General features: G+C 40.3%; 2 protein-coding genes across 3 annotated transcripts in view; both read left to right on the top strand.

Annotated features, from left to right (window-relative positions):
* The window catches only part of LOC144587851 (uncharacterized), a 462,829-nt gene that overhangs the window by 198,683 nt on the left and 239,130 nt on the right, over positions 1-25,016 (top strand). The window lies entirely within an intron of this gene.
* SLCO2A1 (solute carrier organic anion transporter family member 2A1) overlaps positions 1-25,016 on the top strand; it is a 77,520-nt gene that overhangs the window by 42,794 nt on the left and 9,710 nt on the right. For both annotated transcript variants that reach the window (XM_020786395.3, XM_078389286.1), the window contains 9 exons: positions 587-749; positions 5,613-5,816; positions 9,592-9,690; positions 11,794-11,927; positions 14,144-14,225; positions 17,602-17,766; positions 19,142-19,331; positions 21,349-21,505; positions 23,421-23,590. In XM_020786395.3, the coding sequence (XP_020642054.3) occupies positions 587-749; positions 5,613-5,816; positions 9,592-9,690; positions 11,794-11,927; positions 14,144-14,225; positions 17,602-17,766; positions 19,142-19,331; positions 21,349-21,505; positions 23,421-23,590 (1,364 nt within the window). The remainder of the gene's footprint in view (positions 1-586; positions 750-5,612; positions 5,817-9,591; positions 9,691-11,793; positions 11,928-14,143; positions 14,226-17,601; positions 17,767-19,141; positions 19,332-21,348; positions 21,506-23,420; positions 23,591-25,016) is intronic.

Below are 25,016 nucleotides of genomic sequence, written 5' to 3'. Positions count from 1 at the left end.
TATATAGTTATGCATCAGTTTTTTAAAAAATAATGTTGAACACTACAGGCATACAGAGGAGGAGAGGATCTTCCCAGAATAAACTGAAGTAGGAAGAAAAGGCACTGAGAACTCTGTGTGATCACCAGAGATTGGAAAAGTACTTTTTAAGAGTGATTTGTTTCTATTACTCATTGCAGTGTTTGAAAAGTAACTTACTTCTTGTCATTGTAATTTGTAAAAAAAGACAAAACTTTTTATGTGTTATTCCATATGTTACTTTACTACTTTTAAAAAATGCTTAGAATTGATGATGAGGTTATGGAATCAAACACATCCTGTCAACATGCTTCCAAAAATCCTTCAGAATGCTTTTTAAACGTAACTTTTGAAAGTAAGTAGGAAATATGACGGCAGACACCATTAACTTCTTCCTTGTGCTACTAATAGAGTTTTGTTACATCCTCATTACTTCCCCCCAAGCCCCCAATTAATGACAAGTAACTATATTACTGATGTTACTTCCGAGTTCTGGTGGTCACGGACTAGTCTTCTCTGTCAGATCTGTTTTGACTTCTCTCATATGGGCACTCTTTTATTTCCACAGATTGGCAATGTTGTTCTCATTATCTTTGTGAGCTACTTTGGCAGTCGAGTTCACCGGCCTCGGATAATTGGCCTGGGAGGACTACTGTTGGCCCTGGGAGCCTTCCTTTTAACGCTTCCACATTTCCTCTCAGCCCCATATGACTACTCGACAGCACGAGTCGGTATGTAGCTTTTTCAGATATCTCCCTCTGTCCCAGTCCTCCAGGAATGGTGAGGATTTTTTTTGTTTTGATTTCTACCCCAACCAAAGAGATCCCTGAGGCAAATTACGTAAAATAATTAAACATAATTATTGTTACTGCCCCACTCCCCAGTACAATTGCACACATCATTTCCTGCTCTTGGGGGTTCATAGTCAAGTTTTCTCTTTAAGTGCTTATGCTTCACAGCCCTTGATAGATTTCCCTCTGTAGTGCCTTGTGCTTCCTGATAAATAAGTCTGAAAACATAGTTGCACTTTGAAATCACTTGGCTCATAGCCATCCTGTCTTCCAATACCCCTGAGGCATGCTGTTTTCTCTGTGTAATGACTTGCCTGTCTCTGGGTGTGCCAAGCTGAATCAGTGCCAGGCAACCTGAGATGATGCATGTTTTGGTTCACATCTGGTTTCAGCGTGTGTTGTTGTATATTGAATGGCTTCTTTGGAAATCTAAGTTTCCTCTGAGGCTACCAAACTATGCAACACTTCTATCAGATGGTGAAGCTTGTAAACATCACAATACCACATATGCATTTCCCTCTGACCAAACCCTATAGCATCAAAAGAGGAAGGGTGATACACTCAGTGCTTGTTGATGTAAGCAATTTTGCCTTTAAGCTTTCCTCCAATATTTTTTCATTCCTTGAACCAGTATCTCATTCCAACAATAGTCCAGTTGACTGGTAGGCAAGAAGTGTTCCTTCTGGTAGTACCAGCTGGCATTGGCTTACATGATGCATGTTTGTAAATTAAACCTACCCATGTATTCTTTTCAAAGACGGAAATGTAGAGAAAGTGGGTGGGTGAGAGTTTATCTAGAAAGGGTTGGCAGGTACATAGGGAACCTTCAATGCCTACTAATCATACAATATAACCATGTAATAATATTTATCTATGATGTGTCCAGGAAGTAAGCAGAAAAACATTCTTCCTATTAACACTCATAAAACAAGGAAGTCAAGATGTCAAAAGTCATTGGTAAGCTCAGGAATAGTAGTCCCAGCTCCTCGGCAACCTGGCATTTCGAAAGCATGTAAATGCGAGCAGATAAATAGGTACCATCTTGGTGGGAAGGTAAAACGGCGTTCCCTAGTCATGCTGGCCACGTGACAATGGAAACTGTCTTCAGACAGGCGCTGGCTCTATGGCTTGAAAAGCGGGATGAGCGCTGCCCCCTAGAGTCGGACACGACTGGACTAAAATGTCAAGGGGAACCTTTACCTTTACCTTTTTGCTAAAATGTAAACCATAGTTTCTCCTGAACTAGGACTCCATGCAGGGATATCTGGTGCAATTGGTCATTCTGCTACTTCCACACCAACATCTTTTCTGTGCCTCACACTAGAAGTATGCCAACTAGAAAACTAACTGTAATTAGGTGCCATCAAATTGATTCCAATTTATGGTGGCTTTTGCCAGGTTTCCTAGGTATAACATACTCAGAAATGTTTTAGCAGTTCCTTCTTTTGGTGGCATGCTCTTCTGCTGGGAGGAACAGTGGACAGTCAAACCCCCAACTTACCAAGCTATCTAACCAGTCAGCTGAAAAAAACACACCAACCCAGGGAAAATATCATAGATTTTCCCCTAGTAAAACAAGGAAATCAAGATGTGGATGTGCCATGTGGATTTTGTAAGGAACGTTTTGTGAGGAGGATATAAGTGTAGCTTATCATTCTACTCGTGGATCTTTCCTATGAAATCTATATGAGGTTTCAGTTTTAGCCCAAGATTTTCTACAACTCTTGCCTCATGGGAATTAATCCAAAATAACTTCCTTAGAACAGAATGGTGTATTTGCTACCATCTACAGTGGACTGTTTTTCACTGGAAAAGTTTAAAAAGCAAGACCTTCCTCAAAGTAATATTGGCAGTCAGAACTGTATAAATAAAATTTGCACAACTATAAAGCTTGCATCCAAATGGTAATAGTTACATCTAGGAATAAATAAATAAAGCTTACATAAAGTAGTCCACAAACCTTTGAGTTCTCTAGAACTCATGATCGAGTTAGGATGCTAAAAAAAAAAAAGGAAATGGAAAGGGGATAGGAAGATTAGATATTAGGGCCTTGAAATCTGCATTTTAGACTTGGGGTGTGATCACAGGGAAATAGGTCACATTTTGTTCCACTTGTGGAGGGGTCTGGTGTGATCTACTTCCCAGCAGTAATTTGACATGTAAGGAACTGAACCTGATCCATGGCCTAGCTGGAACTTTTTTTCTAGCTGTAGAGCTGCTACCTTTGGGGGGGCAGGCTGGTGTGATTCCCTGATGGAGAGAAGAGTTACTTTAAGAGAGATCAACCCCTGCAAATTGGTTCTGGTGCAATTGGATGTGTGCCTTTCTCCACTGTCAGATCACACCTCAAAGGTACAGATTAAGTAACTGAGTTGTTGCTAAGTGCTACTAGTATCATATAGCACATCAGAGCCTGGAAAAAAGAAATAATGGTTGAAGCTGACAAGTCATCTTCAGACATATCAAGAAGTTGTCACAATTGGATAGTTACTGACATAATTATCAGGAAAGTTCTGGATAGATGATGGCTGAGATTGTCTCATTTATGCTCAGGAAGTTCTCTGAAGGAAGTGCTTAAGATTCTCTGAAAAAGCACCAAAATACTTACTCCTGATTAGGGAAATATGTTATATAAAGATAGCAGTGGCTTCATCATTGATCAATGGCTTCGTTTTAATGAGTTTACTCTGGCACACGTTTGTATTCCTAATCCAGATCTCCTACTGTTTTATGTCCCTGTCTTTAAATGGATTTTCATCTCCATGTACATAGGCAAAAACACTTCTTACCATCAATGGTGTTTACTTCACGGCAGGAAATTCCATGACTCTTTGATTTTCCAGTATGTTCCTCCCTGATCTGTTTGGCGTCTCTTTGGCAAGAGACAGAAACCCAGGAACATTTATGTAAACCCAAAGGACCTTGGTTTAGTTGGCATTTCTCTTCTCATTTACCCCAAACTGGTCTAACTTGTAAAATTTTTATTTTGTCATGGACTGCATTTCTGAAAAGGCCCCTTTGGCAATTTAAATACTTAAAAGTAAGTAAGAGATGGTTAAGAAGGACCCTGAATTCTGCAATTACATTCTAGACCAATGTAGTAATGATGCTGTTAACAACCACATACAGACATGCTGGTGACAGTGTCCTGCTGTATATGGATCAAGTGATCTTATATCATCTGAAACCCTTAAATTACCTGGTTAACAATCCTGTTTCATTTGTTTTAAAATGCAATCAAAGTACCACAAGCCTACAGGGACACTCATTAAGTGCTGTGAGTTGATTACAATACTGGAACAATTGTGAAAATGAACAAATAACAAGGTGCAAGATGGATGAGTGTTGTAGTGAATGGCAAGGTCACTGTGTTATTTTGATTTTCTATTGAATGTGGGTTTCTAGCTTCTAGGTATTTAAACGTTGTTTTGTTCACTCTGAGGAACTGCAATTACTTCAGTTAACAGATTGGAAATGATTTCATCCTTCACCCTTGAACAACCTGTTCACCATTAAAACTAATGGGTGATTTGAAAACACATAAGAATCCTGGACAAACCACAGTGACGCCTCTTTCAATATTTACCCAGTTCGCTTTTGATATCTCTCCCCCACCCCCAAACATCACTCCTAGGGGGTGGAGGAGGAAAAATTAGCTTCCAGATGCACTGCTGCACCTTTGTTAAAAGCCTTTTCAGAACATATCCCTGTAAGCAGTCCTGTGGTAATACCTTGCAAGAAAAAGGTGATGACAGCTGCTAATTAAATTGAGGAAGTTTATGGTTCTGGCAGGACTCCAGTGCCCAAGAATGAGAGATTGGTAAGGAAGCTTAAGAATGCGTTTCTCCCTGAATATTTAGCTCAGCCTTACAAGAAAGTCTGTGAAGCATAAATGTATTTGCTTTTTCCACAAAATGTGAGGGACTGTTTGCCTCCAGGCAATGAGTACATGGAAAACTCACTGTCCAGGGTCCAAAGTACTGTACATCATCATTCTGTGGTACATGAGTTCTCATCATCTTTCCCCCTTTCCTGAAGCAGTCTCTGTTTTCAAAAGCATTCCCTATCCAACTTGGAGAGGGGAAATCAATCATTTTCCTCCTCCACATATATGTATGGGTATGTGCTTTTCCTTTGTGCATGAGTCTTGCTGAATCCCAGCCTTGGTTTTACTGGCCCCATGTCCACTATTGTTAAAATGATTTTTTTGTGTGTGTGTGGGGGGAGGTCATCTCAATCCTAAAGATTTGTAAAAGTCATGGCGGTCTGTCTTTTTCACTTATTTACTGTAGGCAATGGGTTATACAGTGAATCACTGGGAAATATTTGAGTTAGATCCACAGAGTGAGTGAGTTTGCACAAGTAACAGTCACAGCCATTCCTCTATGACCTTTGATGGATATTTAATGACCACCACTGATCTGTACCTGTTATACACTCATCCTCAGGACTATTAATAAATGTTAACATCTTGTTGTATTGGGCCATTTGTATTTATGTTATGTTTCACATTTCCTTCCTCCCAACTACTGAGGCTGTACTCCATGTATTGGAAGAAGTGGGCTGCAGTCAAATAAAGCATATTGCCAAATAATACTCATTTATGGTATCCCATAGTTTCCTTGTTTATGGTTTCCTTTAACATAGACACGAGATGACCCCAAATCAGATGTTTGCCCACTTCTACATTTTTTTATTTTCTCTTGTAAAGGGAAAAAAATTAGCAATACTTTGATATGACACTTAGATGTAGTGAAGCATGAAGTTTCATTCTGTTGTTCCTGTTGAATTTTCTTATTCCAGTTAACAACAGCAGATTTGAGCTTTGCAATGGTGAATATACATGTCAAAACACCACAATGAAAACTCAGGCAGAGGCTGGCATCATGTGGGGGATAATGGTAGTTGCTCAGCTTTTAGCAGGAATCGGAACAGTCCCCATCCAACCTTTTGGGATCTCTTATGTGGATGACTTTGCTGAGCCAAACAACTCTGCCTTGTATATAGGTAAGTGCTTTACTGTTATCTAGATGATCTTGTGATCTAGTCCACAGAAGCATCAGTGTGCTTTGAGCAGAAAGCAAGGACTCTTTTTCTAAATTATTTTTTTGTAAACATGGAACAAAAAAATATTCTTCACCTAACTTTGGTTGATATTGAAGGGCTGCTTCTGATGTTGCTGAATTTCTTGAAACTGACTTCATTGCTCATTGCTGCTATTGTCCTGAATGACGGTGAGCAATGGTACTTGTAATTACATTGACCTCAGCAGCATTAATGTTGCACACTGGAGGATTCTGAGAGTTGTCGTAGAAAAAACTATCTATTGAATAATAGAATATAGAATTGTGAATGTTCATTTACTGAGGCAGTGACTACACTGGCAAGCTGAATCAGAGCAAATCTAAACTTGAGCCAGTCTCAGATTCCACCCATCACTCTGTCATTTTGCCACAGACTCAACTCACCTCAGGTGACTGACTTGGGGAGATACCTGCCTTGTGGTTCTGTGGCCAGAAAGATGGGATCAAAACTGTTAAATAAACCTCTTATTCATCCACATTTTTAACAGAAAGAGAATTTCCAGAAGATGTTTTTGACATGCAATCACTTTGTCATTTTCACAGAATTTCAGAGCCTGAAAGCCATGATAATTTCCATGTTTAACACTCCAGTGTCTTCTGTTTGCCTTTTTTCTTTCTGCAAACACACACACACACATACACAAAAGACCTCAAGGAGGGCAAGATGGAATAACTGAATAATGGATCAGATCCAGATTTAGTTGTATTTAGTCTTATGTCATGCAAACTTCTTGAGATCAATGTGACTCAAGTTAATTACAGTCTTAAGAATGTTTTTAAAAATCTTTTAATTGATAGCACGAGGAGCCATCCCTCTAGAATAGTTGTTTCTAAACCGGGAGCCACAGATATTATTATTTATTTATTTATTTAAAATACTTTTACTCCGCCTTTCTACTTGTAAACTGCCTTGGGTCCTTTCTATCATTCAAAGACAGTATGTGAAGTGAAAAACAGTGAGTATACAATATTGAAAGGATCAAACAAATATCACACTAAAAATGGTAAACAAAAGCAACACCAAAACACATTCAAAGCAGTAAATTACAGCAATCGATTTAACAAACCCCACCCAGGCAGCTAGTTACTAAGGGAAAGCTTACCTGAAGAGAAAGGTCTTCGCCTGCTTTTGGAAACACAACAAGGACTGAGTTAGGCTGGCCTCTTGCAGGAAGGAGTTACAAAGTCTGGGAGGAGCAACAGAGAAGGCCCTTCCTGCGTCCCCACCAAATGCACCTGTAAATGAGTGTGCACCAAATGCACTTGTACCACAACTTCCAGAAGCCTAGCTGATGGTCAGATCTAGGAATTTAGTGCAAGAACATCTGGGGAACATCCCAACTTTAGGAACCATTGACTAGAGGCACAATACACCTGGGTACTATGTGCAGTGCACACCTGTGTATGCCTGAGCTGGAGTCAAATAGCAAATAGCTTGTTTCCACAAAACATTCATGACAAAAACCGGTGGCTGTCTGTGGTCTTTATATTCCAGAACATTCAGCCTTGCTTTGTCTGAAAGCAATGATGAAATTTCTTTGACATTTTTAACATAAAGCCAGTGAAATTCAACTAGATAAGATTTTAACATGTTGTTTATTTATTACATTTAAATGAATAAACAAATTGTACAGCATCTTTTGGCACTTGAGACCCACTATGTTTCTTTGGGACTTAGCCTTAACAAATGAATGCTGATACATATGCCCTAAATAATAAATGTGGTATCTGTAGAAATATGGCTATGCGAATAGAGTATGGTGATCATGGAAGAAAATCTGTGGTTATAGACAGCTAATATTTTCTCATACTGTCTGGATAGCTCAATAGGTTAGGTATCTGACCACAGAGCCAGATGTTGGAAGTTTTGTTCTCCACTGTACCTGCAGGAAGAAGAGCCAACCTGTGCAGTCTTGGACAAAGCTGCACAATACCAGAGTGCCCCGGAAGAAAGGAATGGTAAACACTTCAGAGCACTCTGTACTAGAGATGGGATATTTATATTTGTCTTCTGGGGGAGACAAATATTGACACCACAGGTGGCCGGACCCTTTGGAAACACCCCCCCCCCCAACTGGCTGGTCCACTTACCAATTGCAGTGCAGTGCACACAGTTCTCGTCATTTGTGCCTTGCCAATCATGGAACTAGCTGGCCGGCGCTCCCCTACCTCCCTGCACTCCTGACCACTCCAGAGAGGAGGCAGGGGTACAAGTCTCCCTGCTCGGCTGCCGAGTGGTCAACAGTGCAGGGAGGTAGGGAAGCGCTAGCTGGGCTGCTTCCATGATTGGCATGGTGTGGACAGTGGCTGCACACATCATGTCATGAGTGATAAATGGACTGGCCGGTTTTGGGGGATGAGTCCAAAGGGTCTGGCCATCTATAGTAGCAACATTTGTATTCATTTCCCCCAGGAGACAAATATGAATATCCCATCTCTACTCCGTAGCTAGAAAAACCTGGAAAGAGCTGTCCTAAGACAAAATCAACTTGGTGGCATATAGTTATTAATAATACTTTCTCATGGCACATAGTTTCAGCACCTTGGTCAACCCATCTCTGGTTGATCTTCCCTCCCCAAAATCTATATATTTTCCACATATTCAAACAGAATACATTTCTAATAAAATAAAAAACAAGACAGAACTGCTACGTTTCTGCACAAAAATTAAATAAGAATTTGTTACTAGAACTTGAAGCTCCTTTCTAGTAAATGTGTTATTTTTAATGCATAGTCAGAACATATCTAGCATTCTGACATCTGAATTCTGTAATTCGTAACTGACTCTGTTTCTTAAGTTTGAAGAGATACCAGAGAAACTTCAAAACAAGCATTGTTATTGTCCTTCTTTTAACAAGGTTGCCAGGTTACTTTTGAATAGCAGAAATACCTTCTCTTTGATAAAAGATAGAGTAAGATGTGTAGCACCTCAGTCAGAGCATGAAAATAAAATTTAAAATTAATTTATTGTCCCTAACTTACTTTAAAAACCCATAAAAGATTAAAAGTTTCTGTTTAAATCATCAGACACCAGCAACATTAGTGGAATAATTATCACTTCATGATATTTTAATGTGTTCCTTGGGGAATTGTATGATTAGCCTTTTTGGTCCATTTATTAGTAATTTAAATCAATTTTGTAAAAAAAATGTAAAGCTTATATGTTGCCAATGTATTCTTAATTATTACTGTAACCATTTAGTACAGCAAACAATGCAGGACTATTACTACTAGTAATTTAGCTACCAAGTGAAAGTTAAATAGTGTTTCAAAGTTTTTATCTTAGTTCAGCAGAAGTATTAATTTTACTGTTTGCCTTAAACATTGTTTATCCTTCCAGTGAAGTAACAAAACAACAATCTTGGTTTAGGCCCATGGAGGTATCCAGTCAAGCTTGTATTTGGGAAAGTCCCTCCCCAGTGCCACACCTCTTGGTGAGGAGACATTAGGAGAGGAGGGAAAAGTTGCAACAGAATTTAAAATACATCATCATCAACAACAGTGATGATCTTTGAACTGGAGAGTTGGAAGGGACCCTATGTATCATTGAGTCTAGTCTCTGTCAAAGGAGGCACAGTGGGGAATCAAATGCCCAACTTCTGGCTCTGCAGCCAGATATCTAAACCACTGCACATGCACTTAAAGGACCGTTTTCTCATTTCTCTCTCTCTCTGTCTCTCTCTCTCTCTGTCTTTCAGCCATCTTATTTGCCGTTGCAGTATTTGGTCCGGCTTTTGGTTACTTGCTTGGCTCTGCAGCACTGCGAATATTTGTGGACTTTGGAAGGATTGATTTGAGTAAGCTTCTCTTCTGACTTGGGGGAAGAGGGGAACATTTGTTTCCAGCTCAGCTATCCGAGCTCTTTGATAATTCTGAAACATAGAAGCTGAGCCACTAGAGTACATCCTGAACCAGCAGAAGGTTTGCAGATTTAATTGCTGGAACATTATTATTGTAATCAAAAGAGTGGTGGTGTAATTGAGTGAACTGTTGAATAATTAAGCCAACTGGGCACAGAGTGAATAACAGTTACTCAGGTCTGCGTTGCAGTTCTCAGTGGAGGCATTTGTGAATATAACTGTGTTTGCATATGTAGATAGCTGTTCTATAATGCACAATGGGAATTCAGATTCACTTTGCCCAAGTATCTCTGTTTCCTGGCAACTGTTCTGAAAACTTGATGCTGTAATAAGTGTTGATGATATTATTCTCTGAAATAAAAGAGGCAGGTTTCTACAGTAACTATAACCTCTGTTGGTCAAGAACTTCCTCATCTACTGACTAGTTTCAGGGAGACCAGCCTCTCCATCTTTTCTTGCCTTCATCCCATCTTTATCATGATGTGGATCCATTGTCTGAGATTGAGCAGGAGGGTGGACTTGATTTAAATTAAATTGATTTAAATCATGATCTAAAAAAATTAATAGATTTTTTTGACAATTTCAATTAAAAACATTTTTGTTTTAAATTGTGATTTAAATTGATCTTTCTTTTTAATTTATTTTTATCTATTCTGCTAAACAGGGGTATAGAGGTTCAGGTTTGATCATAATACTAGGTGCTGCAGCATCACAAATAAACCGTACACCTCAGTTGTAGAATTTTGGCTTAGGTAATGGTTCCCTTAAGGTTAATGGTGGCTACTATCTCCTCACCACATGCATGAACATGCAGTGTGTTCTGTGTTCTTCCTAGCAGCCAGAGACTTCTCACTAGCTCATGCCTCTGTGCTAAGAATTTTTCTGCACTTCTACCAAGCAATCTGAGATTAAAAAAAAAGTAATATAGCTATCTACTTGTGCAAAATAAATGCAACAAATTTGCTGAGAAAATGTCAATGGGTTTTCCCTTTATATAGAAGAGCAACTTCCATTGCCTCTTGTGATCACTACTCAATAATGTCACCCGGTCTGGAGCAGAGTAGTCACATCCAGATAATTTTGCCATTGTTTTAGACAGGCCATGGGTTCCTCTTACCCAGACACTTTAAGTCCTGGAAGGCAGAAAGTCTGGACTGAACTGCAAGAGGATGGAGTTGGCTGTTTATTCCTCCCAGCCCATTAACAATGTGGACAGATATTTTCTGTGCCAACCCAGTGAAATGTGGACTCTTTTGAGCAAGACCTCCTGCCTGGAGGATGTCCACTCTCAAATGACTTGGTGTCTCTTCCCTTGCATCCCAGGAGAGTATTGGTTGGAAAAGCCAAACTCATTAAAACTTGTGTCTCCGCAAGTGACCTGGCTTTTGCCTGACTTTCAGCCAGTAGAGCTCTGCCCAGTCTAGGAACAATGGAACAGGAGATTCTTTCCAGGAAGAGGACAGCTCATGTTTCCAGATGTGCACTCAATATATAGTACAGGTTAACCACTCCCAGAAACCCCAGACATCCAAAAGGAAAAAGGGCTGGTTTCCGTAATTAACTTTATAAATATACAAGTGAATTGGATGCATCAGCTTACCCTGATACTTTGGCTATAGTCCACTTGAGAATAACATTCCAGCAAACTATCTTTTATAACATAGATGCTGTTAGATTTTCCCTGCATGAAAGATTTTTCATCAGGCTCCATTTGCTATATTCAGGCCCATGGAGAAGCTAGCCCCCTCCTTCTCCCTCTCTTTTTCCAGGCATTTTTCTTCAAAGTTCTTCTCCTTCATCTGGAGGAGCAACCACTTTCCCTGTAACAAAGTCTTATAAAACTGACTGGCTGAGTCAGTTGATGGGCCCCAAGCCTGGAAAATTTGGGGCTTGATTGGACTCTTTTAAAAAAAAGCTAAGGAACTGCATTGGGACCCTAGTCTGCTTTCACTCTGCATGGAGCACAATGCCATGGCAACTGCTTGAATGCCAAGAAGCGGGTGCCCTTGCCTCACACTCTGTTCCCCTTTTTTCTTTCAGAGGATGTGAACTTGGTCCCAGGAAGCCAGCTCTGGATCGGAGCATGGTGGTTGGGGCTCCTCGTTTCCTCCGGCTGCTTGCTCCTGACTTCTATTCCCTATTTTTTCTTCCCTCGATACATGCTCAGAGGAAGGGTAAGTCTCAGGTGCCTGAGTGGAGGCAAACTTTCTGAATTCTTGAATTGTAGAGGACCACACACCACTCCTGAAATCATGGGTTGAAGACTATGAAGGAAGTTTCTCCCTTGCAGGCCTTAACTGTTAAATGTTTCAAAGAAAAAATTCGCTTGATAGATTTCAGTTGTGGTTGCATGATGGAAGAGTCCTATTTGCTGTTCTTTTGGCATCCAGGAAGTTGTAGAGGGCAATACCTCTACTGCATTTGGCCCCTTTAACAAGTCTAGCTTCTTGTTTATTTGTTCATCCCCTAGGCTGGAGCTTGATTAAGCAGGAATCAATAGTTATTCCACCTTCTGTCCCACACACATCAGTTTGGGGGTTTCTTGCTCTTCTCCCTGGCAGGATGTTTGGATACTACAGTAATGATTTGAAGAAAAAGCTTTATTTTGCCTTCAGTCCCAGGCAATGGAAGACAGTCGTCAGAGGTACACATGCCCATGTCTGGACCCTGGAGGGTTGCTTCCCTAGCTTTTGCCCTAATTTCATTTTCCTTATGAAAACTGATGTTTTTTTTTTACTTTTATGCCGCCTGGTGGCTAGTTTTCAAAAAATATTGAGGTGTGCTGGAAGCCCATCAAAACATGCCAGTATTGCTACCCACTCAACATCTCCTAGAGTAGGGGTGGCAGACTTTTGGCACTCCAGATGTCAAAATCTGCAGCTTCCAGAATCTCCAATCTATATTGCCATTGATAAAGGACTGTGGGAGTTGTGGTCCACAACATTTGGCATGCCAAAGGTTCGCTACCCCAGTCTAGAGGGCCCAAGGGGATTTCTGGAGCAAAACCGTGTTTTGTTTTGTTTTTAATTGGTTTCTGTGAAAGAGAGTGCTAGGAGACCCCAGGGTGCTGTGGGGGTGCATTCTGGCCCCCAATGACTGCATGCAGGCTACATACAGCTTGCTTCTGCCCAAGGCATGAATCACACATGGGTTTGTGACAGACCAGACCGACTGCATTTGGACTGTCCCTGGGGAGAGCCTTTTACAGTCCAATAAAGCATATGCAATGCAAATGCCTCTCTCATGCAGGTATTTTGGCAGTTCTAGAAGTGGTCTTGAGAATGTGAATTGCCAACATTTCTGCAAAGAATCTTACCAACTCTTTTCAAGTCGGTCTTCCTGGTGCCTTTTAAATGTGTTGAATTCCAACTCCCTTCACTCCCTAGCCCACATCTTCTGTGGGATGATGGAGTTATCATCTGACACATCCAGACTGAAAGATTAGAGGACACGGTTTGAAGCTGTTGTGTGAAAAAAGAAATGAGCAAGATACTCAAAGAAGCCTTCCTTGGGTGCCATTGACTGTGTCCACAGCCCCAATGAGGAAGTTATTAATAAAGGTGTGGGAAGCATCAACATTTCTATATAAGCCTTAACTGACCTGCATGGTTGATACATTTTTGCCTCCCTTCCTCATCTTAAAAGTACAGTGAGGAGAGGAGAATATGCAGAGTGGCGGTGGAATGAGAAACATCCTTTTAAAAAATACTGTAACCTTTTAAAAGCTTTGTCATCTCCTATTAATGCTTTTATGCTGTACTTCCTCCTTTTCTGTTAGGTCTTTTATGGTAGTGGAAAGTTTCACCAGAAAAAAGGAGTTACTGATTTTTTCAGTATCCTCCGCAGCAGTCACAGGGGCTGCCTAAGGAAGGGTGTGTTAATAAGATAGCTCAAAGCAGCACTTAAATGCTTCAGATGCTTATAAACAAGAAAGAAAAGGAAGCAAGGTTTGTGTTAGCTTCCATTCATGCTATGAGGTAAAATGAAGACAAAGGTCTCAGCCTTGGCAACAGGCAAAATCAAACAAAGTATATTTCAAATAGGGGGAATGACATTGTACAGTGACTGGCAAGGTGTATTTGCTCAGATGCACCTTTTTTGTTCCTTACCTCAGCCCTTTTGTCCTGCTGGGGAAAGAGCATACATTCCTGAATCTTCTTCTGTTGACAAGATTGGGTGAAGCACATGAAAAGCTGGGTATGCTTTTGTGTTGAGCCTTCCCCTGAGTCTGCATGCTGCTTCTTGCTTACTACGTATGTTCTGATGCCATAGGCTGTAGATGTGTAGTTCCCAGGGCGCTATCAGCTGGACAGAATATACCACTGTTTCTGCTTGTTTTCCGCTATGACTGGCTTATTTATATGAAGCGTTCCCTGTTTTTCTTTTCTAGCACCCAGAATCTGAGGTGGACATCCTGAAGAAGATTGAAAAAATCAAGGCAGAGGAAGGATCTCTTATGGATTTCATTAAAAGTAAAATATTCTTAAGTACTTTTAGGAGAAAAGCAAAGGACTTGGCTACATGGCTCATTTATAGCAGGCTGGTGCAGGCAAAATAAGGGATCCAGTATGCCATGTGGCATGATCTTTGCACCCGCATGGCATATACACTTCAAGTAACCCTATTTGGTCTGCCTCTTCAGGGGAAAAAAGCAAAGGAAAAAAATCCCTCTCCTGTCTCCTCCTGCTTCTGGGAGGAAGCTTTCAAATATATATATACCACTTAATGATATATATACACATATATACACATACATACATATATATATATATACACATACATACATATATATACACATACATACATATATATATACATATATATATATATATATGTGTGTGTGTGTGTGTGTGTGTGTGTGTGTGTGTGTGTGTGTGTGTGTGTGTATATATATATGTATATATATGTGTGTGTATATATATATATATATATATACAGTGGTGCCTCGCATAACATTTTTAATTGGTTCCAAAAAAAAAAAACTTATGCGAAAAAAACTTTATGCGAAACACCATTTCCCATAGAGATGCATTGGAAACTGGTTAATCCGTTCCAATAGGCACGGATTGCCGTCCTTAAGCGAAAAAACCCATAGGAAACATCGTTAAACGATACAATGTATCCTCCATTGGAATGTATTGTAGCTGACTCAATACATTTCAAGGGCTTTGCGAAGTCAATTTTTGCAAAATTAAGTGTGTCATAAAAGGGTCAAAAATGGTTTTAAATGCTTGGATTAGCTTCTGCACCCTCTAAAACGGATGCAAAAGTTAATTTGGCTTTGATCTGACTTTTCGTTAATTAATGGTGAATTTTTTTCCCCCAACTTTTGACAGCTGTCAAAATCTGACAGCTCCATTATTTCCTATGGGGGAAGAAAAAATTCACAAAAAATTAATGAAGACTCAGCAACTGTTCTAAATTCTTGGGTTCGTTAGAGGACCCCCTAAGTTGTGTGCAAACCTGATTTGGCGTTGATCTGAACTTTCGTTAATTTTTTGTAAATTGTTTTCTCCCCCATAGGAAAGCATGGAGCTGTCAGATTTTGACAGGTCCATTGGTTCCTATGGGCCAAAAAAAAAAAAAATTCACAAAAAAATAACGAAAAGTCAGATCAACGCCAAATTAAGTATGCACACATTTTAGAAGGTGCACTAATGATTCCAAGCATTTAAAACTGTTTTTCAACATGTTAAGACACTTTTGTAATTGAAAAAATGAACATCGTTAAGTGAAGCAGGGGACCTAAAACAAAAAACGTTAAGCGAAGCATGGTCCCAAAAACGCTATGCGAAAATCGCCCATAGGGAAAAACGTTATACGAAGCACAATCTGACTCTGAAAAACTAAACGTTAAGCGAAAAAAACGTTAAACGAAGCAAACGTTATGCGAGGCACCACTGTGTATATATATATATATATATATATATATATATATATATATATATATATATATATATATATATATATATATATATATATATATATATATATATATATATATATATATATATATATATATATATATATATATATATATATATTAGGTTGTCTAAGAGGTATCATGTATCAACGTCGCCCTAACTGGCTTTTTAAAAAAATGCTTAATTTTTTATTTTCCAGTTTTCCAATATCATTAAGTGGCTAACTTGTCTGTTTAAACCACTAATGATATAGCAATTGAAACCATCTGGGTCATTAAAGCAGGAAGCTCAGCCTCAGTTTACTCTCAGTGACCACACATCCTGAAAATGAACCAAAATGAAACAATCTCACACATAAAAAAGAGTAGCCCCTGACAGGGACCTAGAAAGGTGCAGGTAGGAATGCTTTGGGGGCAGGCTGGTTTGCTATACTAATTATGTCATCTGATCACTGGCAAAAAGAATGAACCAGCACATCTGCACAGTTGACCAGACAATGGGCTAAATGCCCCATGTATTCACCCCCAAAGTCATTTAGCAAATGAAAAAGCATCTGTCTTGGAATTTTCAGGATTTGACCTGGCTCATTCGGTATGGCTTTATGTGGCTGTTTTCTTCACAGTCTTTGAGGCTGCAGGCCTCTGCTACCTTTGTCTAGAGGTCAGCACATACAGCCTTAATGCAGTTCGGCACATTGCATACATAACATGTCTTCCTTAAGACTGTAGGGGTTCCTGCTGGATCAGTACCTATATCTATCTAGTTTTGCAGCCTGTATCCAATGGTGTGCAACTAGATACCCATAGGACACTTAAAAGCAGGGCATGAGATGAACAGTCTCTTTCTCTCTCTCTCTCTCTCTCCTGTTCCTCAGCAACTGGTAATTCAGAAGCATGCAGCCTCTGTTCCTGGAGGTGGTACAGCTTGGAAAAGTTACTGTTGAATACCACAATACCTAGAGTCCCCTAGCCATTATAGCCATGGGATTCTGCACATAGTAGTCCAAAAAAGTTACTTTTCTAAGCTCTGAAGTAACAATATGGCCAGTATGATCTGCAGCCTCTGATAATTCTGTTTCCACAACAGATGTTGTAAAGATAAACCTATCGTAGTCAGATTTCTCGCTAATGCTTAGCCAAGGCAGTATTTGCTTTGCCTGCTTCTTGGTTGGTTCCTTCTGCAACATAATTGTTGAATCTGCTCTCAGGCTGCACCAAATTTGGTTTGATCTTCACAGATGAAGATGAATCACAACAAAGCAAATATAAGTAAACTTCTTAGCAGGTAATGATGTAGCATAATCTTGGTTGTTAATATCATTCTGACAAGTGGTGAGATTATTTTATTTATGTACCCCTGTTTTTCAAAGTTTTTGATGGAGTGGATATGTATGGCTTTTCAAAAAATTGCCTTGATCACTCAGAAGGGATAAGTTGCTGAAATCATCCTACAAATCAGGAAGGAGCACTGTACACTTTGTGAAAGTAGTAAAGGGATAATATATATCTAACTAGCAATGCAAATCAGTACACATTGTAATAATATTAGCACTTTGTAGATGGGTGTCTCTGTTCACATGCAGTGGAAGAGAGAAGAACAAAAATAGCAACAGCAACTCCAAAAAATTCTAGGGCAGATGTTGCTTCAGCTGCTAAAAATAATTGCTGCAGAATTCTGCAGCAAGCATGCTCATTGCCTATCATGACTGAGGATTCTGGGAGCTGTAATTTGAAAATGTAACATTTTAAGCCATGTTATAGGACCAGATTGGTCAAATTGGGACCTGTCCTTTGAGAAACATGATACCTTCCAGATGTTACACCAGGATTATTCCTAGAACTCTGATCTTCTCATGTCAGATTCTTAAAACATGTGAGGCAAGCATCTGTAAACTTGGCATCTCATTCTCCTTTGTTCTTTTCAGAGTTCCCACGAGGTTTTCTAAAGCTGCTCCTCAATCCACTCTTTATGTGGTTGGTCGTGGCCCAGTGCAGCTTCTCCTCTGTCATTGCTGGCCTCTCCACCTTCCTCAACAAATACCTGGAGAAACAGTTTGGTGCCAGTGCTTCCTATGCAAACTTTCTCATTGGTGAGAGAATTGTAGTAGCTCTGAACTAAGCTGGCCTGAACCAGCCTTCACCAAATGGCTGAAATTTTGTGAACATGGCTTTTGGAACTATTCCTCAAAGCTTTGGAGCCAAATGTCTGTGGTGTGTGAAGGGGACTGGCGAAGGGATCAGGACAAAAGGTGTAGAAGAGGCAGATGCAGATGTGGAAGAAATGAATACCCCTTAATCTCACTGGATGGAGGGCACTGAACATTATTCAGAATTCAAAGCAAAACCTTGAGAAGTGAGTGGGTTTTGGAGCCTGCTGGTTAAGCCAAAAGATACCTCAAAGAGGAAGTTATTACACATGGATGACCATCAAACACAAGTTGTGAATCAGCCCCAATCCTCCTCCTCCTCCTGAAAAGTTTTATTTTTCAGATGTATTTGTTTGCAGAGGGGGTGGGGACACTGCCACCCAGTTTAGAGATCACCATTGCTGCGTTAAATGAACAATCTGCCCTCTGCTTGAGTTGCCCTTGAACAACTGTCTCTGCAACAAACTAAGCACCCTCCAGTGGCTTAGAGGGTGCTTAGAAGGAGGAGGAGCGCAGGCTCTCTTTGCTACATCTCCCTACTGTGGGATAAGCAAGGGCAGATCTTGTACTGCACCTCTCTTGCTCCATGGCAGCAGTGGCCTTGGATGCCACTGTGTCTTGTATATGCCTGGGGACAAAGGGTATTGAAGGGAAGATGTCAACACACGCTTTTTCCATGCATCTGGCTTTCCTCTGAAACAAGGGTGAGAAAATGATAAGGATCTGTTTCCTCCTCCCAGACTCTAGTGCAGTTTTCCCTACTTTAAAAAATGATTTTAAAAGAAACACAGAAAATACAAACATCTAGAAATCTTAGGTTTTTTAGTCTTGGGGAAAGAGACTCTGTACCTTGTTTAAGAAAAGTGATGCTGCCTCTGCCAGTTTTCAGGAACAGCAGCTCTACCCTCTTTCACTGCTTTCTTTTTCCAGAGATAGAAGGCCCAGGAGGAGCCCTAGGGCCACAAGGGTGTAAAATTCCCTCTGCTGCTCCAGAGGTTGGATGCAGCCCACTTCCCAGACAAGGTACACTGGCTGGAATCACAGCACATGGACATGTCATCCTGACATATTGGTGGCTGCCAGTATACAACATGCAAATCCCTATGAGGATGGCAGTACTCAAGTAGATGCTCTGTTGTGTGTGGAAGCCCCCAATGCAGTGGAGAATTATGGCCCTGCATCTGTACAAGCCTAATAAAGGTCAGCGTTGCCATGCAGAAGCATAAAGCTGGGTTGTCAGTGCCAGTTTGTAGAAGAGATTTTGCTTGCACTTCTAGGGTACTCCAAGCAGTGTTGCTTCTTTTCCCTTACGTTTTAGGAGCCATAAATCTGCCTGCAGCTGCTCTGGGAATGCTCTTTGGAGGCATCATCATGAAGAGGTTTGGCTTCTCCCTCAAAACCATCCCACGGTTTGCCATTGCTGTGCTACTTGTCTCCACGCTCTGCTGCCTCCCTCTCTTCTTTATGGGCTGCTCCACACAGACGGTGGATGGAATTTATCCAGAAAGGTAATATGCTCTCCTCTCTGTAGGCACGCTACAGAAAAGGACAGCTTGGAGTGACTAAAATCAGGAACACACAAGATTTCCTCTGTCATATATTTCCAGCCCCCTATTCTACTGTCCACTCTGAACTATTTCTCCTTTTTTTTCTCTTTGTTCCAATTCTCTAAGTAGTTAACGAGAACAATTCCATCATTAATTACCTCATGAGCAAATTTTCAGTATAAGATTACAAAGTATTATTCAATGAAACAATGAAGTTCAGTTGTCCAGAGTCTATGATCTATTTGTGTTTCATACACTCAAACAATAATAATTGTGTGCCATCATTTTGATTTTGACTTATGGTGACCCTTTCCAGGATTTTCTAAGTATAGAGTACTCAGACATGGTTTACCATTCCCCCTTTGAGTGCTCTAAAACTATGCAGCTTGTCCAAGGCCACACAGGCTGCTGTTTCTCCTAGGAGCACAGTGGGGAATCAAATTCCCAACCTCTGACTCTGTAGCCAGATGCCTAACTTGCTAAGGTATCCAGCCCCCATCTTTGTTCATGGCCTTAGATTTTTTAATAGCATTATGAAATCTCTCTCTCTGTTTTTCCATTGATGTGAACTACTTAAAGTGCATGTGAAGCAGCCAAGACAAAGAGAAACATTATTACAACTCTCCCCCTGCCATATGTATAAATCCCTGCCTTCTGCAGCTTCATTCCATGCATCTGATGAAGTGGCCAGGACCCATGAAAGCTTATGCTAAATAAAACATGCTAGCCTTTAACATGACACAAGACTATTCGTTTTGCTATTACACATGTTTTCTGAAACATGTGACCAAGCACCTCCTGTTTGGACAACACAGCAGCTGAGATGCATTTTCTTTCTTTCTTTCTTTCTTTCTTTCTTTCTTTCTTTCTTTCTTTCTTTCTTTCTTTCTTTCTTTCTTTCTTTCTTTCTTGGCACTCTGGGCAGTTTACAACAGTGGCAATAACAAAAAAATAATGCAAGCATAATCAAAGTGAAAATTAAAATTAATATTACATTTAAAAACAAGTGCCAATTATAAATGGTAGGCTGATACTGTCAGCAGTTCTTCAGAGCGCATGTTTTGAAAAGCTTGATGAAATGCAAAGGTTTTGAGGGCTTTCTTGAAGGTCCCCAGAGAGGGGGCCATGCAGATTTTGAGTGGTAGCTCATTCCAAAGCTGAGAAGTTGACTTCCCTTCCAGAGGATGATGAAGTGAACCTGATATGGAGAGTAGTCAAATGGAATACAGTGAAATGGGTATAAACAGTCATGTGGGAGAAAGAGAATGCACTGTAGTGGGGAGTTAGGGCAGATTAGATGGGCGGCTGGAGAGACGGAGAGATAAGAGGATAGAACTGAAATAAAAACAGCTGCAACATTCAGTTTACTTTCAGCACTTCTGTTACTTACGTAAAGGTTGTTATGCCTACAGTTAGAAAGGCTCTGAGGGTGCTGGGCTGAGAAAGAATGATAAGATCTTAGCCTATGGCTATTACAGGTAAAGCTTTCTTTAGATGACATTGGCTTTAGATGCCAGATTGCAATATCTTTCACATTATTTCCTATGCTCTCAGTATTGGATTATACTTTGCATCTAAAATGCTTGCAGGATTAATTATTATTTCCTTGGAGTTGGGATTTTTCTTTGTTCTTTCTTGGGTGCTCAGTGAAAAGATTTGCCTTAGTTTTATCATCCCAGGCATCAAATGTTTTTTCTGTGTGTTTGAGTTTATTTTTGTTTTTGCATGTAACTGAGAGTAATAATTCTGAAAAAAATTCTGAAAAAAAGCAGAGGTATCTTACAAAGGTATCTTACAAAGGTAAGACGTTGGCAATAGGCAAGAATTTAGGGTGGCAAGGACCCAACAGGAAGAGATTGAGGATGGTGGTTCATTATCCAGTGAATTCAAGAAAAGATATTTCAACTTTTATCTAATTTCACTTTATTTCTTCTTTCCTTATCTCTCTATTCTTTATTTTTTTTTCCCCTCTTGGCAGTACAAGTCTCCCAGAGAGAAATAAATGTAACCAACAATGTTCCTGCTCAGAGGATCTCTTCTATCCAGTCTGCGGAGATGATGGCATAGAGTATCTTTCTCCCTGCCATGCTGGCTGTACTGTGTTCTTCTCCAATTCTTCCATGCCCAAGGCCGCCGTAAGTAATGTCAATCAGTATTTTAGGATGAGGAGCTATAATTTTTAAAGGCTATGTATTAGCTTTATGAGCTCAAATTTAAGCAGCATTCAGCTTGTCAAGAGATTGGCAGTTTGACTGAGTTCACCTGATCATACATGAGACTCAGAAAAGGTAAAATTTTAATTTCCAAGAATCCCTGACTCAATAATGTAACTTTTTCCAAGAATTGCACTGTTTATGTCAATTTCCAGGTTCATTCCCTTGCATCGGCAGTAAAAATGGTCATGTGAAGAGGAAGTTATACAGTATATGAAAACCTAGGGAATCACTGCCATTCAGAATAAATAAAGGAGTGGTAAACAGATCAGTTAACTCTGTGTAAGGGTATGGCGACACAGAGATTTGCTTTGGGTTGATGCAAACTTGTCTGTGCTGCACTCTGGCACTTAAATCACTGCTACAGCTCACACATTATTTTGGGTAGGTGCATTTCCACACATCGCACAACCTCACTTCTCCCTTTCCCTGCCATTATCACCTCCCTCTTTTGTTGACATTTAAATCTCTCTTTTTAAAAGTAATGTTTAACAAGTGAAATATTGCTGAACTAGCAAGACATAGAAAGCATTTGAATTAGTGCTGTATCAGTTTAGGGTTATAGTGATAAATTAGGAGAATTTTTTTTAAAAATGCAGCTTGCAAATTGAACTGTAATTGTGAGCACAATGCATGCAAAAGGAGTAATGTTCACAATTACACTGCAGCCTACTTTGTGCATCATTAGCAGTGTCATTGTGGCATGAATGACAATATGGGACCAATCCAGGTGATCACACAAGCTGAAAGCAAGACAAAATAATCTAAGTGGCAAGACTACCAAGAAAATCACAAGTCTTGTCAGCTGAACAAAATATATCACATACTCATGCCGAAATATTGGCTCTACTCACAGTTAGCATTAACATTATGTAGTCAACAGAATACATACCAAAAGGAACAATGAGGAATGCAGTGCAGACTTGTCTAATGTATCCATGGGACAGCTTTACTGGTAGTGTTGTGAAGGCAAGACTTTCCACAGCCTCCCAAATGCAAGTGAAAATGTTAGTTTGTACATACCCAACATCTTGAGAAACCTCTCTGGTGCCCTGTCACATTTTGCAAAATAACCCTAAAGGACTTCAGTACCAGCAGTGTACCATGGGAACTTGGCATACACAGAGAGGGGTGCCGAAGCCCAGGTCTGACCATCTTTTGGAAGTTTGGTATAGGTTTTTTTATTATTCAGTTTGTTGGGGCTTTTGCATATTTGCGTGCGATCACAGTTAAGCTGATTGGGAAAGAGCCCAAGCATTTAATTCTTTAAGAAATAATTATCTCTGTGACTCTATCTACATTTTTGAGACATGTTCTAAGCTTGCAGGAGAGTTGACCCACAAATTCTAAAATACAGCATATAATTGTAAACACATAGCATTAATTTTTAGTAATAGTTTGGTGCATTCCAGACAGCACAGTCACATCTTATGCTGGTCGCCTGGCAAGCAAGCAACACATCTGATCACCTTAACTGAACAGCTGGGGGTGCTAGAATCATGAAACTTGGGAGTGTAAGAAGCTGACTTACCTCACATCAAATTACTTGTTCATCTCACTTGATATTGTCTGTGGCACAAGTGAGCAGCTTACAGAATCGCATCTGGAGATCCACAGGGTGTCCAGCTATAGTTTATTCTGGTTAGCAGTTGCACTCCAAAGTCTTAGCAAAAGGTCTTTTACCTGCTACCTAGTTTTTTAAAGCTGAAGTGCAAGGAATTGAACCTGAGTCTTTTGTTTGAAAAATGCTGCACGCTGTCTCTGAGCTGTGATTCCTCTTGGTGCATGACTAGATTCTCTAAGATGAATTTAACTCTCCTCCTGTTGTTCCAACTAGATCTACACAAACTGCTCCTGCATCCCTGCCAAGAACGGACAGTCCTTGGCAAAGACTGGATCCTGCCCAGTGAGCTGTGCCCATATGTTGCTATCTGTTATACTCCTCATCTCCTTTGCAGCACTCATTGCTTGCCTGTGTCATAACCCCCTCTACATGATGGTGTTACGGTAAATTGTTTGTTTACTTAAAATATTTTTACCTCACCTTTCTACTTACAGAGGACCAAAGGCGGCTTGCATCAATCATTAAACAGTACAATATTTAAAGCTAAAAACAGTAAATATACAAATACTTAAAAGCAAACACCACTTTAAGAAATGGTAAACAAACACAGTACTAAAAACACATTAAAAACAGTAACGCACAACAATACTGTTTAAAAATCCCAGGCAGTCAGGCATTAAGGGAAAGCTTGGTTGAAGAAAAAGGCCTCTGCCTGCTTGCAGACAGACAGCAAAGATGGGGCCAGCCTGGCTTCCTGTGGAAAGGAGTGCCAAAGTCTGGGAGGAGCAACAGAGAAGGCTCTCTCGTGTGTTTCCATCAAACATGCCTGTAAGAAGGATCTAAGGCAGACAGGGATGTGAACTAGCTTCTGAGTTGTAGGCAGCTTGCTCAAGCCTTTTATGTGCCTCCTGTCCCCTCAGTCTTGCAAGCTTTCCGTTGCTTCCCCTCCCCCAAAATAGTAAGATGAAGATTTGCACCTTGAGGGGTGTAATTCTCTTATTAATCTCCCCAGGGAGATGAATACGAATATCGCCACCACAGGTGGCTGGGCTGATTGGACCCTCCCTCCACGACCGGGCTATCCACTTACCACTTGCAGCATATGGCCGTCATCATTCACATCATGCCAATCACAGTGTGGAGGCAGGATGATGAGTCTCCCTGCTTAGCAGCACAGAGAGGCAGGGAATCCCTAATCAGGCTACAGTATTTCATGATTGGTGTGGGGCAAACAATGACAATTATGCATGCTGTGCCTCAAGCAGTAAGTTGGGGTTTTTTCCCCCCTCAATTGGCCTGGCCACCTATGGTGGCGATATTCATATTTGTCTCCCCTGGGAGACAAATTTAAATATCCCATCTCTAAACTTTTATCAATGTTGCATAATGTTTTGCCCCAAGTAAAAGCGTTTGAAAGCCAGAAGTAAATTTCTGATAACCTCCGGCTTCATGAGGTGCAGTGGGTGCCTCCTGTGTGGGTTTCAGAGAGAAGGAAGTGTGTGTGTAGCCCCTGGGAGATCCATAGTTGTTCACCTTTTGGCCAGGCCATAATTGATGGCATTGTGTGTGACATTACCTCTGCAAAGCTCATCAAATCTTGAGCCATAGGCCTGTAGATTTCTCCCATCTGCCCATCACTTATTTATTAATTTCCATTGATTTTCCACCTTTTCACTATGAATGAAAACCATAAGCAGTAAACAGTCCGTGAAATGTCAAAAATGGCTTTACAGAGCACATTAGATGAGGGAGAGGAGCTTCATACTTAGAAGCAGAGCTACTGTTAAGTGTTAAAAGACATATATTTATCCAAGAACAAGTTTTTCTCATCTCCCCTATCTTAATTAGCTTGCTTCATTTGCAAGTCCA

The sequence above is a fragment of the Pogona vitticeps genome, chromosome 3 (genome assembly GCF_051106095.1).
Source record: "Pogona vitticeps strain Pit_001003342236 chromosome 3, PviZW2.1, whole genome shotgun sequence".
Taxonomy (NCBI): domain Eukaryota; kingdom Metazoa; phylum Chordata; class Lepidosauria; order Squamata; family Agamidae; genus Pogona; species Pogona vitticeps.
Note: the sequence above shows the minus strand (reverse complement) of the source record. Positions and strands in the feature narration are given on the sequence as shown.